Genomic DNA, 13,173 nt, shown 5'->3' with positions numbered 1-13,173 from the left:
TTGTTTAAAAAACGTGCTGACTGAATCCTATGAAATACTTTTGAAGCTTATGGTTATGCTGCTTCATCATATTCCAATTACCAGTATTGGTTTCAATTATTTGAAAGTGCTGATTTTGATATCAATGACAAAGAACAGGCCAGAGGACCTAAAAAATTCAAGCACAATGAAATGCAAGACTTATTGGATGAAAACTCAGCTGAAACTCTCAATACACTTTCAGACAGCTTAGCAGTTGATGTATTATCTATTGGAAAGATTCAAAAGGAAGGAAAATGGCTACAACGCGAAATAACTGGAACTACCATTTCAATCCGTTTCTACATAGTGGTTTCAGGAATTGTCAGACAAAACGAAACGAAACGAAAAGAAGAAAGAATTTTCTTTGGAGTACTCCATCTGGCAATGAGAACTGCGTCTAATACGATAATCCCAAGCGCTAAAGTCATGGGTTAGTTTAGGAGTGTTAAGTTGTTACACTGAAGCGGAATATTCGTGACCATAAAGTCTTGCTATGTATAAGCAATGTGTGGTGTACCACTAGCTGTTAAAACCGAATTAAATTGTTAGTAGATATATCTACCGACGTTGATAAGACAATCTTAATGACGTATTGTTACAAAAAAACCGATAATAGCGAATAAGAAAGTAGTAGATCATCTTCTTGCAAACAAACACCGCTTACGGAGTACGCGATCATCAAAATAAAAGGCAGATTCGGCTAACAGAAGAAAGTGTCGATAGTAAGGAAAATGCAAGAATCGACTCAAAATGAAAACAGTAAAATAAGACAAAAACGAAGCAAAAACTAATGACCAAAAATAAAATAGGAAAGGATCATGTGATGTGATGAATCTTCATGTGATTTTAAGCTAAGCCATTCGATCTAGATATCACTCATGTTTGTTTAAAATATAATTTTGTTTATTTATTAAACATTGTTTTTTTGCGGTAGAAAATACCATTAAAACCAGACAGTAGATTATTAAGCTCTGGATTTAAACATAGTTGGGCGTCCAAAATTAGCAGTTGTTCCGAAAAATATAAAATTATCCACGAATTAAGTCGAATTTCTAAAAAAAAGCTGTTTGTCATAACCAACTTGAGACTTAATGAGTCTTGTCTAATATATATACAAGATGCTTTCCAACGTAAATAAAAATTTTTCAAAATGAGAGCAAAGTTTTATTATTTTACAAAACTCATTTACAACGTGGCGTAATAGTCCCGTAATTTCATTTTGATAGCCTATAACTTTGCTCAAAAAAAAGATAAGTAAGTTAGATTTTCATAAAAAGCTTATTTGGTCTTTTATACATTCAGTATAGTCATTTTTTTCGTTATTATTAAAAAAATATGTCGCCTAAAAGTGACCGCAAATGGCTATGCAACTTTCGGCTCTTTTTAAGGCATTTTTCATGACACCTTGCAACATCTGATGCTGAATTTCTTCAGTTTCGCGACGAATATTGTCTTTAAGATGTTGAATAGTACAAAGGCTTATTCACATAAACTTTTGATTTTAAAAGAACCTCATAAAAAATGTCAGCTGCTGTTAAATCCGGATATCTGGCTGGTCATGCTAATTCGCCACTTCGCGAAATTAGTATTCGTGGGAAAACCTCATTCGATAATTGAATTGTTGAACGAGCTGTGTGGGCTGTGTCCCCATCTTGCTGAAACCACATGTCCCCTAGTCCTTGCTCGTCCATTTCAGGCACAAGAAAATTTCTAATCATATTTTGATACAGTAACAGCAGTAACAGTAACCACGACACGTTGGTCATTAAAAAAAAAAGGAACTAATGATGTTTCCAGCATGAATACTACACTATACAGTTGTTTTTAGTAGATACAATGATGTTTCATGAATTAATTGAGGATTCTATGTTCCCCAAAACCGACTGTTTCATCGCTCATTATCAATTTAGACGAAAAATCTTCAATTTCACCAGACAGCTTTAGGATTGCATTACTGTACTCAACTCGTTGATTAGAATCTCTCGGTAGCAAGTTTTGGACTACTTGAATTTTGTACGGGAAATTTTTCAAAATTTGTTGCTCAACATGTGTAACTAGGAACCACATCTCTGAATTGATGTATCTGGACACTTTGCAACACTATCGCGCACCAGAGCCACGTTTTCGTTACGAGCGTTACGAGACGTCCGTTGTCTTCCAGAACACAAACACAACGCAAATTTCCGACAGTACGGTACAATAGCCTATCTGCTGTTGTACCGTAATGTCGAAAATTTGCATGTAAACGATAAATTGTAGTTTTGTGAGGCACTGGAGGATTAGGATATTTTTGACGCAATTTTTACTATTTCTGTTCGTTCTTGTGGCGTATATTTAGCCATAATAAAATTTGGACGTCTACTCAACACAATAGTTAAAGCGAAAATGAGCTAAACGTCACATAACCAAGATGGCGCGCAATCAAAATGGTAGCGGGACTTTTGCTTCACCTGTTATTATCTCTTCATACTCTGTGTATCGACCAAAACCATATTGGATGAATATTTTAACGCCCATATAAAGATGCATTCAACAACTACAACAACTACCAACGATTAATGGTAGAAATGCGAATTTTGCTTTAATCTGATCTCATCCTTTCGGTTTCCTACCACAATCTCATTTCCAACCAGTAAATCACACTGAGACTGAACAACAAAGCTCACAAAAACAACTTGGAAACTTTACTATGAGACAAAACGCTCATCATCATATAAATTTGGGTTTTAGCAAGTTTGAACAAAATAATATTAATTTTTATTAATTAGATTTCTAATATAATTTAAAAGATGTATATTTTAGACAGCTATCGTAAAATGTACACTAAAATGTGTAACTTTTTGACCAATTGTAGGTAATATTACGTTATATTGGATTTAAATACTAGGTGTTGCAATATTTAATGTTCTCTGTTAACTATTATATAATATTTGCAAGACATCTGTGCTCGAAACAAATAACATCAAAGCTAAATAAAGTACAAACAATGACAATGGTAAACAAGGAGAAAAATAAACATGTGACAAGGTTAATATATGTTAGTTGGTCTTTGGTTTTATGTAACTCATTTGCTGATATAATGTATTTTTAGACGTAAAATAGTATCTCTATAAATATTAAGATACTAAAAAATAACAACATTAAGTCAATAAAACAAATAACGACAGTATATATTTAATGAAAAATACGAGAGATGACAAAAAAGTAAACCATACATTGATATATGCGACATAAAAACCCATCTCCCATGTATAAAGTTGTAGCCAAGTTTTGTTCGTTTAAACCACCTGTGGATACGCCAAGCTGGTTTATTTACTACAGGGGGAAATTAAAAAATCGGGTTAAAGAATTTGTATTACAGAGGGAAATTTTAATAAAATATCTTATATACATACCAGTTAACATTTGTATAAAACATTGTGGAAATACATAAAAAAAACAATATCTAATCAGACAATATAATATATATTATAAAGTAAAAAATTATAAACTAAAAAATAATTTGTCTAAAATATACTTAAAAATACAATATTTGAATTTATTGAATATGGTAATTACATGTTAGAATTTTGAATAGGAAGATTCCTTTCCTTTTTTAAATATATAGTTATGTAGCCACGCATATTTTTCATTTTTACCCTTTACAATTCTTTCAAACGATTTTATCCACCAGAACAAGGAACATATACATATATATATATATATATATATATATATATATATATATATATATATATATAAATATATATATATAAATATATATATATATATATATATATATATATATATATATAGATATATATATATATATATATATATATATATATATATATATATATATATATATAGATATATATATATATATATATATATATATATATATATATATATATATATGAATATGTATATAATATCGGCACAGCGATTAAAACAGCAGAATTTTCGTTAAATTTAGTTTTAACATTCTTTTGTCAATAAATAAAAAAATTAAAATAAAAAATAATTTAAAAAAAAACAAATATAAACTGAGATGTTTTACAAAATGTCAAATATAGGGAAAGAAATCTATCATCTTTTTAAAATTCTTCTTCTTCCTTTCATTATAAATCTATTTACTTTCGGCCATCTGGTGGCTTAGACGCAGAGTGAGAATATGGATCCGGGTATGTCATTTGAGTTCCCATTCATTATTTCTATGTTTTGTAATAATAATATGGGAAGAGTTTTATATTAATTTAGTGATTTTATTTTGTTGTCGTTTTTCCGTGGTTTTTTTTTTCAGTCATTTTCTTAATTTCTTTGTGCTAATTAATTGGTAATTTGATTGGTTCTCTTAATTCCAGAGCTATTATTACAAGTAACTTGCTGGGTGACTACAAGTTTTTCTGCTTTCAAGTTTAATTGTTCGGTTGTCTTGAGTAGAATATTCAGCTGAATGCGATTCTTCGATATATTCTCAGTCTGTTCGTTTATTTGTTAATATTTGATCTTGTTCTTGTTTTATTATGTTTCTTCCCAATATAATATTAACTGTTCAAAAAAAAATGAACCTACAAATAGATAAAAACATGCGACATTTATTTTGTTACTTACATGTTTGTTGGGTTTACAGTAAAAAAAAATAACACAAACGTATTTTCGGGTATCAAAATATTTTTTAAATCTTGTGTTATTAACTCAATAGTCCGAAATTCCATCAGAATTATATTTACTGAGCAAATATATCGGTATAACGTCATTTTCTGCAGATTATCACCTATCTGCACTCGAATGTATTTACAACATTTTTGTGGCGGAATTATAATTCGATCCAAAAAGATATTTTTTATTCAAAAATATTAAGATCTTGTTAATATGATAGGATTATACGTAATCCAATATAAACATGACTGTAAAGCGCTCAATTAATCTTAATCATTTTGGTTGAGGTTATTTCGAAATTCAAAATAAACCACGTATTCTAAGAACTACCGATTTTCTGTGCTATTTATGAATGAGGATGTAGTTAAGCCGTTACAATCGTTTTGTTTAGCTACGTTTCAATTATTAACCGAATTTCTGAGAGAAATACATTTTCTCCTATAATGAATTTAAAATAGGAAATTGTAAAATGAATGTGTAAAAAAACACTTTGTATAATCATTTTAACAAGCCAAATGTGATCAAATAACAATATAAGCAAATATAACATCCCAGCCTTATTTGCCTGACAAGAATCAAAATATTCAGTCAAAATATAAAAAATTTCAGACCATTGAAGCTATGAAAACATTGCTATATTTTTATAAATGAAAAATAGGGAGTATCACCCATCATATCTTGCAACTATGTTACACCTAGTATATATTATATTAAAATAATATATAATATATATGCATGTAAACAAGACAATAATTGTGATTTTACTTATAGCTTTTAGGTTAAGAGTAATTTCTTCAAATAAAACACCATATCTGAGTTCTACAATATTTTCTTTTTATATTTATTTTTTATCTTATATTTTCTTTTATTTATTATCCTATTTTTTTTATAGTATCACCCATCATATTTTGCAACTATGTTACACCTAGTATATATTATATTAAAATAACATATAATATATATGCATGTAAACAAGACAATAATTGTGATTTTACTTATAGCTTTTAGGTTAAGAGTAATTTCTTCAAATAAAACACCATATCTGAGTTCTACAATATTTTCTTTTTATATTTATTTTTTATCTTATATTTTCTTTTATTTATTATCTTATTTTTTTTATAGTATCACCCATCATATCTTGCAGCTATGTTACACCTAGTATATATTATATTAAAATAAAATATATGTAATATATATGCATGTAAACAAGACAATAATTGTGATTTTACTTATACCTTTTAGGTTAAGAGTAATTTCTTTAATTAAAACACCATATCTGAGTTCTACAATATTTTCTTTTTATATTTATTTTTTATCTTATATTTTCTTTTATTTATTATCTTATTTTTTTTATAGTATCACCCATCATATCTTGCAACTATGTTACACCTAGTATATATTATATTAAAATAATATATAATTTATATGCATGTAAACAAGACAATAATTGTGATTTTACTTATACCTTTTAGGTTAAGAGTAATTTCTTTAATTAAAACACCATATCTGAGTTCTACAATATTTTCTTTTTATATTTATTTTTTATCTTATATTTTCTTTTATTTATTATCTTATTTTTTTTATAGTATCACCCATCATATCTTGCAGCTATGTTACACCTAGTATATATTATATTAAAATAATATATATAATATATATGCATGTAAACAAGACAATAATTGTAATTTTACTTATACCTTTTAAGTTAAGAGTAATTTCTTCAAATAAAACACTATATCTGAGTTCTACAATATTTTTCCTTCATTAATTATTATTCGATTCAAAAGTGTTTATATTATATAATTTATACTGTAGTCATATATAACGTTTCAACTGGTATTGAAATGGTATTGTTCCTCATTAACTGTTGAATTATTTAAGCTAGGTTAAAGTACAATGCCTATTTATAACTAATACCGTATAAATAATTATCATAATTTATTACAGGCAGTTCCTCCATATCTGAAAATATTTATGTCTCTTCCATTCTGGGCACTTTGCATGTGCCATTTTGGAAACCTGTGGGGGTTGTACCTACAGATCACCGGAGTACCCAAATTTATGGTTGAGGTCATAGGATTTAATATCAAGGTGAATTTTGGCTTAATTTATTAATAACATGTGATAAAAAATGATTTAATATAATTTATAGGCATCTGGTGGTTTAGCAGCTCTACCTCACTTGCTGAGAATGTTCATGGGAATGGGATTTGGATATATTGGAGATGTAATTAAGTCCAAGAAACTAATCAGCACTACTTTGACGAGAAAATTATTTGTTATTTTATGTAAGTCCTGTATCGAATACATTGAATCAAATTTTAGGGTACGTTATATGGCTCAGTGAATGGAGGTAAAACGAAAGGAAACAGTGGTGTTTACATTATGTGACCGTTATTTATTGAAGTAATATAAAAATGTGAAAAATGCCAAATAGATAAAACGAATGGCAGCGGAGTTACCTGTTGACGAGGCTTGGACAGTCGATAGTGGCACGTCTGAACTCAGCGTTGGTCAGATACTGAATGATCCAAAGTACCCTTCAATAATCTCCCAGATAAATGAATCGGGGTTGCCAGATGTTCGTTATCATCTCGTAGTTGGCGCTGCTAGCACCCCGCCAGTGTTCAGCATCTGGGATTATATTTCTGGGCATTTTGTAGATAGTTATTCCACGATGTAAAATTCGACATTCGCCTCAAGGTCGCTACCAAATAAATACTCTAAAAGATACTAAAGAGAACCTTTATATATACTATATATGTTAACATATTAATTATTTTTATATTTCTAATTCTTATTTATTTTGATTTCAAACTCGATGTTCTCTTCTCAAAGTTTATAAACACACAAATTCTATGTATTTTGGTTATATAAACAAACAGAATTAGCAAATTTGGAATGAGGACATACCTAAATTTCAACTGTCATCATTATATCTTTAAAAGGCATTATATGCTAGAGATCCAACTGCTTTCATATACAAAAAGTTTCTTAAATTTCTCAGAGGTAGACATAGAAAAGTACTATGTCAGATATATGACGAAAACTAGGTGTCATATTGTGATTTATACAAGTTTTATTTATTCGTAAACAATCAACGAGATAGAACGACGATAATATTTACTATGATTAAAATATAATATAGTAATCATATATGAGGACCTGTAATTTTAACAAACAATAGCTAACACAATTGAAATCTCAAATAAACACCTTCAAAATACTACTATAGCGCATTTGATAAATATATTGGGCCTGAGGAAACATTTGCGATGGTTACAATTTAATCAAAATCATTCAGAAATAAAAATCTGTAGCTTGGAAAGCTTTGATGCACGATACGCAGCAGAACTTTCCGATTGAATTAAGCTACTATCAAAAAACTGTGAAAAACAATTTATTGAGTTTTTCAGAAACTTTTTTACTATTTTCCCAGCAGCTATCGATGTATTTCGAGTTTTACCGTAGCTGCACAAAAATATCCAGTAAACACAGGACAAGATAACTCGTAGTTGCATCCTAGAAAAGAACGCGAGGTAACTCGTGTATTGAATTATCTCGTAGTTGGAATTGAACGTGTTAAGATATGCAAAATGTTAGGCAACTCGTAATATAGTAAAGTTGATTACAGCTAAATTCAAGAAAACCAATTAAATTGCACAAGAAAATGCTCTGAATAAAAAATAATAATCTTTATTTTTTAATTCCAGCTCATATTGTTCCTGGGGTACTACTCATGTGCATGACATTAGTCAAGTGTGACTACGTCGGAGCTGTGCTTATATTAATATTCAGCATGTCCATCAACGGGGCCGCAGTCCTCACCAACCTCCAAAACGCTCAAGACTTAGCTCCAAACTTTGCAGGCTCAATATTTGGAATCATCAGTTTGATCGGTGGTACCACCGGCTTTATTACTCCCGCAGTCACCGGAGCTTTAATGGCTAAAAACGTGAGCATCTCAAACCCTGTAATAACAAAAAACTTTAATCTGTTTTACGTCTGTTTCCATCAGAACGGAATCCACGAATGGTCGCAGAATTTCATCATCGGTGGCTGCGTCTATGTAGGATGCGGCTTGTTCTTCATCCTATTCGGCACCTCCGATATCCAGCCTTGGAACGATAAGGAATCTCCCAAAGACCCTGAGGTGGTGGCTATCAAAGAGATCAACGGCAAAGAAGAAGACGGAAGTAACACGGAACCAACCGAGACGACAAAATTAAACTCATAATAATGATGTATATAGTTAGTGCCAATTTTCTATGTAATTTATTTTTAAATGTAATAAAATCTGCTGTAAAATAATATCAGGGTGTTTTTCCGGAAGGAAAAGAGGTTGGAGATATCAATCATGTGAAACACAGGGTGATATTAAAAAAGAGAATGTAATATTTCATGTGATATATTGTTAGTGTTAATTTTTAGACAATATCTCAACTTCCTGGATAAAAAGCTTTACAATTTTAGGTTGGTAAGAAAGATATCTTTCAACTTTGGGTTTGTTTCTAATTGGAGATATCAGCTGATAAAGTGTAGAAGTCCCTCCTTCCCTTCATGTATGTGTTAAGAAATTGATACATTTTGTTATAAAACATACTTTAAACAATAATATTACTCCAAATTTCCAGGTTTGGATAATTCGAAATTATACATTGAATTTACCAATCCATTACCAATTTTTAAAACAATTTTAATGTCTTAAAAATACTGAAACACCATATTGACTTAACCAGGGCTCCAAACAACATATAACAACCCTTCATATGCATCATTTTTTACAATTCTTCTCTCTTCTTCTTTCAAGCTCTTCCCTTGGTAATTTTTTTTAATCGGAACTTATGTTGAACAGGAATTTAAGAAGTATTTTTGCAATAGTATATTCATAGATAGTGTGAATAAAAATACTAATACAACAAACTAAGTTAATCAGTGATTTCCAGAAACTCTATTGTTCTTCTTCCTGCTTGTTGCTTTAATTCTATCGCTTCCATTTTATGTGTTGATTCTTGAGCATTTCTGAATAAATCTTCATGTATTGGAAGAATGTATGTCTGGATATCTGAATGTAATAGAATTGAACATCCTTCAAGTCGGATTTAATTAGGACAAAATAGAAATTGCTTTCCTGCCAACCTAATAACGACTATTAATAGTCGTATGCACAATTAATTTAAGGCAAATACTGAAAAATCATATTTTGTTATTCATATAATGCTGAAGTAGGTATAGAAATGTAAAAAAGCAACAAGCAAAATAAAAAATGCAAACTTATGTAAAAATATATAAAATTAATTATAATATCATCAATATACACCGTTATAAGCCTTTTGCAATTACACTAATAAAAAGCAAATTAATAATACTTCAGCAAATTAAAACAATATAATTTAATTAAATGACAATGATTTTATATTGCTCTATTACATTTATATTTTCTTAAAAGTACTGATATCAAAGCTAAGCAGATTGATTATGAAGAACTATCTTCCGTAAAATAAAAAATAAATATTTATTAAACCAATATTTTGTTTCATTTGTTCTTTTCTTGTAACGACATTTATAATATACAATATCATAATTTTTTATTGCATACAACATATTTGAATATATAAATTATTGACAGTTAAATTAATTTTTTTTATAACATCTTTATTAGATAAGCTTAGTACAATCTTAATTTACAATTAATTTATTACTACTTTTCCTATGTACTTGGATTAATTAACAAGCAAGACGAGTGCGAGAAAATACATCAATATGTATTCCTCAATTATAAAATTATAATAACTTAAGCTATAGTTTTCACTAAAGGTATACAATTTATATAAGTTCTTATAGTTTTGTTCGCTTCAATCTCCTGACATTCCGCGCGCTGTCCAGCGGTTGTATTGCTTCCACGTTGGTATGATTTAGTAATCTTCTTTCGTGTTAGAAGGCGAAATTTTTGGATAACTTCGCAAATCCATTTGATTTCCAGGTCATCGTGCAGTTCTTCGTTGGTTACTTAGCGATAGGCATTAGTAATCAATCGAAGAATTTTGTTTTAACAGCGTTGTATGACTAGTTGATTTGAATTTTTAGTGCAACCCTATACTTGCACCCCATAGGTCCGAATTGGCTTTATAATTGTATTATAGATCAACCTCTTTGAAGCTAAATTAATTGCAAAACTCATCTAATGAAGATTAGTCAATAGAGAAAAGGTATGTGTATCAAACAGCTTGGATGAAGATGTAACCGAAATAAAAGAAAAATGCAAAGTTCTTCTAAAGACATTACAGCAGCAATGAGAAAACAAAACTATAGTAGATTTACTGTTAGTGGGAAGAAAAAAAAATGATAAAAAAATACCATACTAATAACACACGAGGTCAATATAACTGAAATTGACAGCGAACGTGATAATAATATAACGTGTTTATGTATATATACAGATTTCTTAAAAATCATGATAAAGAGGGTTACTGTTACAAATACACTGTACTACAATTACATCAATACATAATTAAGCAGAACCTTTTATGAAGTGAATATTTGTAAATATAAATTATAATAACTATATAATAATAATATATATAATTCAATATATAATTAAGGGAGAATTATGGATGATAAATGTTGTTCTCATTATGTACCTTTTTCATTGAGTTGGAATAAGTTCCAATCCTTTATTTTGTTTTTATGACATTTTTTTTATTTAACATGGACTATCCAGAATCACGTTCAAATTTTAATTTTATATGTTATTAACACTTTTTACTCCAAATTCTTTGTAAAGCTCTTGAATAATACAATTATTTTCTACTTTTTTTTCATATTTCTTAATAGAATAATAGACTAGCTCTTGGACTTGAAGACAGTCATCAAAACATTAAAAAAAGTTTCTAATTTCTGCTCGCAGTGTCGCCAAAATGTTAGAATTGTACTAACATATTGTATTTGAATCTATATTGATCAGCGATATCTATTGGTGGATATACGATGTATCAACGTAAACAATCTAATTAAATTATCAGATTCGATGGTTCTGAATGTTGATTTATTACATAGAGTGTTAACTTAATACAAATAATTTCAGAATTGTTTTGCGTGGTCTCAGCAGGAAGGCGCTGAGAACGTCATTACGTGAGTCATCATAGACACCTGTAAAGAAAATATTTTAATAGGAAAACATTTCATTGGTCGAGGACTTCATACGCATCACGTGACCAACCTCTGACGTCGCATTCTACTGACCAATTAAATTTGAAATAAATCCCAAATGTAATTTTTCAAACTAATTTACTCAAATAAAATTCTATATAAATATAAAGCTAAAGTATAAGTATATAATGAATATAAATAAAAAATAATTAAATGTAAACATAAGAAAGGCTACTATCTAATTGAATACATAAGATATCTCCTGGTAAATATAATCAAAATTGTCTATAGCGCGTTTTCCCTTTTTCATATTTCCTTTTTTTTTTGGCCTGGAACCGGGTAGGGGAATCCTGTTACGGATACCTGGTCGGGAAGACCCGCAAGGATAAGCGAGTTGGACTGGTTATGTGGAGGCTGCCTCTGGGCTACCCACTAAACCCCACCCTATCAGCTGATCCAATGACCCTAACTGATACTTCTTACTGTTAGTAAGGAGGGTGCCCGTAACCGGTAACACCGTTAAGAGGCACAAGGGCCAGGCAAGGACGTGGCGTCGTTATCACACCACGCAGCTTGCGGTACATGAGTTAATCGCTCGCCGAAGAAGGTCGAGACAATTTGGAGTTAGAGCACGACGGGGTAGTGTCGGCTGTGATAGAATAAGGCTACGAAGAGCCGAATGAGTTATTGGCCTGAAATATCGGCCAGCTCGGTAATACATCTATTGTCCGAGAGACGAAGAGTGGAGAAATATCTCGAATAAACCTCGGATATAAAATCGTGAACTTGGGGGACATCTGTTTCTCTATGAATTTGATTGTTCCTGACGAACCATGGGGCATTAATAATTCTCCTGAGAATTTTGTTTTGAAACACTTGGAGACGTTCCACCTGGCTAGGGGAGACGTATTTTAGATAGACACTGGAGCCGTATAGAACGACTGATCGAACCAGCATCTTGTACAGGAGAGATTTTATAGATAGAGGAAGCCTGCTGGCTCTGTTGATAAGCGGGAACAGCAAATTTACAATACCTTGACCTTTATGGAGGGACTTTTGAATGTGGGAATTCCACCTAAATTTGCGATCGAAGACAAGACCGAGATAGCTGGCTTCTTCTGACCATGGGATTTCTGCGTTCTCGATTTTAAGACGCGAAATGCTCGGTGCAAAACGCTTCTTGTGGAAGAAGATGGCCTGGGTTTTCTGTGGGTTGACCTGCAACCTCCAGAAATGTAACCACTGGACCGTCTCATCGAGTTGTTTTTGGAGTCTGCTTCGGATGTGCGGTGCTACTCTTGAAGAAGCAAAGTAAGCAGTGTCGTCTGCGTAAAAAGCAGCCTCAACTTGTGGTCTCCTAGG

At 30.6% G+C, this 13,173-nt stretch overlaps 1 protein-coding gene across 1 annotated transcript in view; it reads left to right on the top strand.

Moving 5' to 3' along the window:
- The window catches only part of LOC143203296 (sialin), a 54,063-nt gene extending 45,090 nt beyond the window's left edge, over positions 1 to 8,973 (top strand). The window contains exons 5-8 of the mRNA XM_076415447.1: positions 6,610 to 6,753; positions 6,815 to 6,950; positions 8,376 to 8,617; positions 8,681 to 8,973. Of these exons, the coding sequence (XP_076271562.1) occupies positions 6,610 to 6,753; positions 6,815 to 6,950; positions 8,376 to 8,617; positions 8,681 to 8,899 (741 nt within the window). The 3' untranslated portion in view covers positions 8,900 to 8,973. The remainder of the gene's footprint in view (positions 1 to 6,609; positions 6,754 to 6,814; positions 6,951 to 8,375; positions 8,618 to 8,680) is intronic.
- The last annotated feature ends 4,200 nt before the right edge of the window (positions 8,974 to 13,173 follow it).

The sequence above is a fragment of the Rhynchophorus ferrugineus genome, unplaced genomic scaffold (genome assembly GCF_030347505.1).
Source record: "Rhynchophorus ferrugineus isolate W39M unplaced genomic scaffold, kcgeb_rfMv2 rfM1, whole genome shotgun sequence".
Classification (NCBI taxonomy): Eukaryota; Metazoa; Arthropoda; class Insecta; order Coleoptera; family Curculionidae; genus Rhynchophorus; species Rhynchophorus ferrugineus.
Note: the sequence above shows the minus strand (reverse complement) of the source record. Positions and strands in the feature narration are given on the sequence as shown.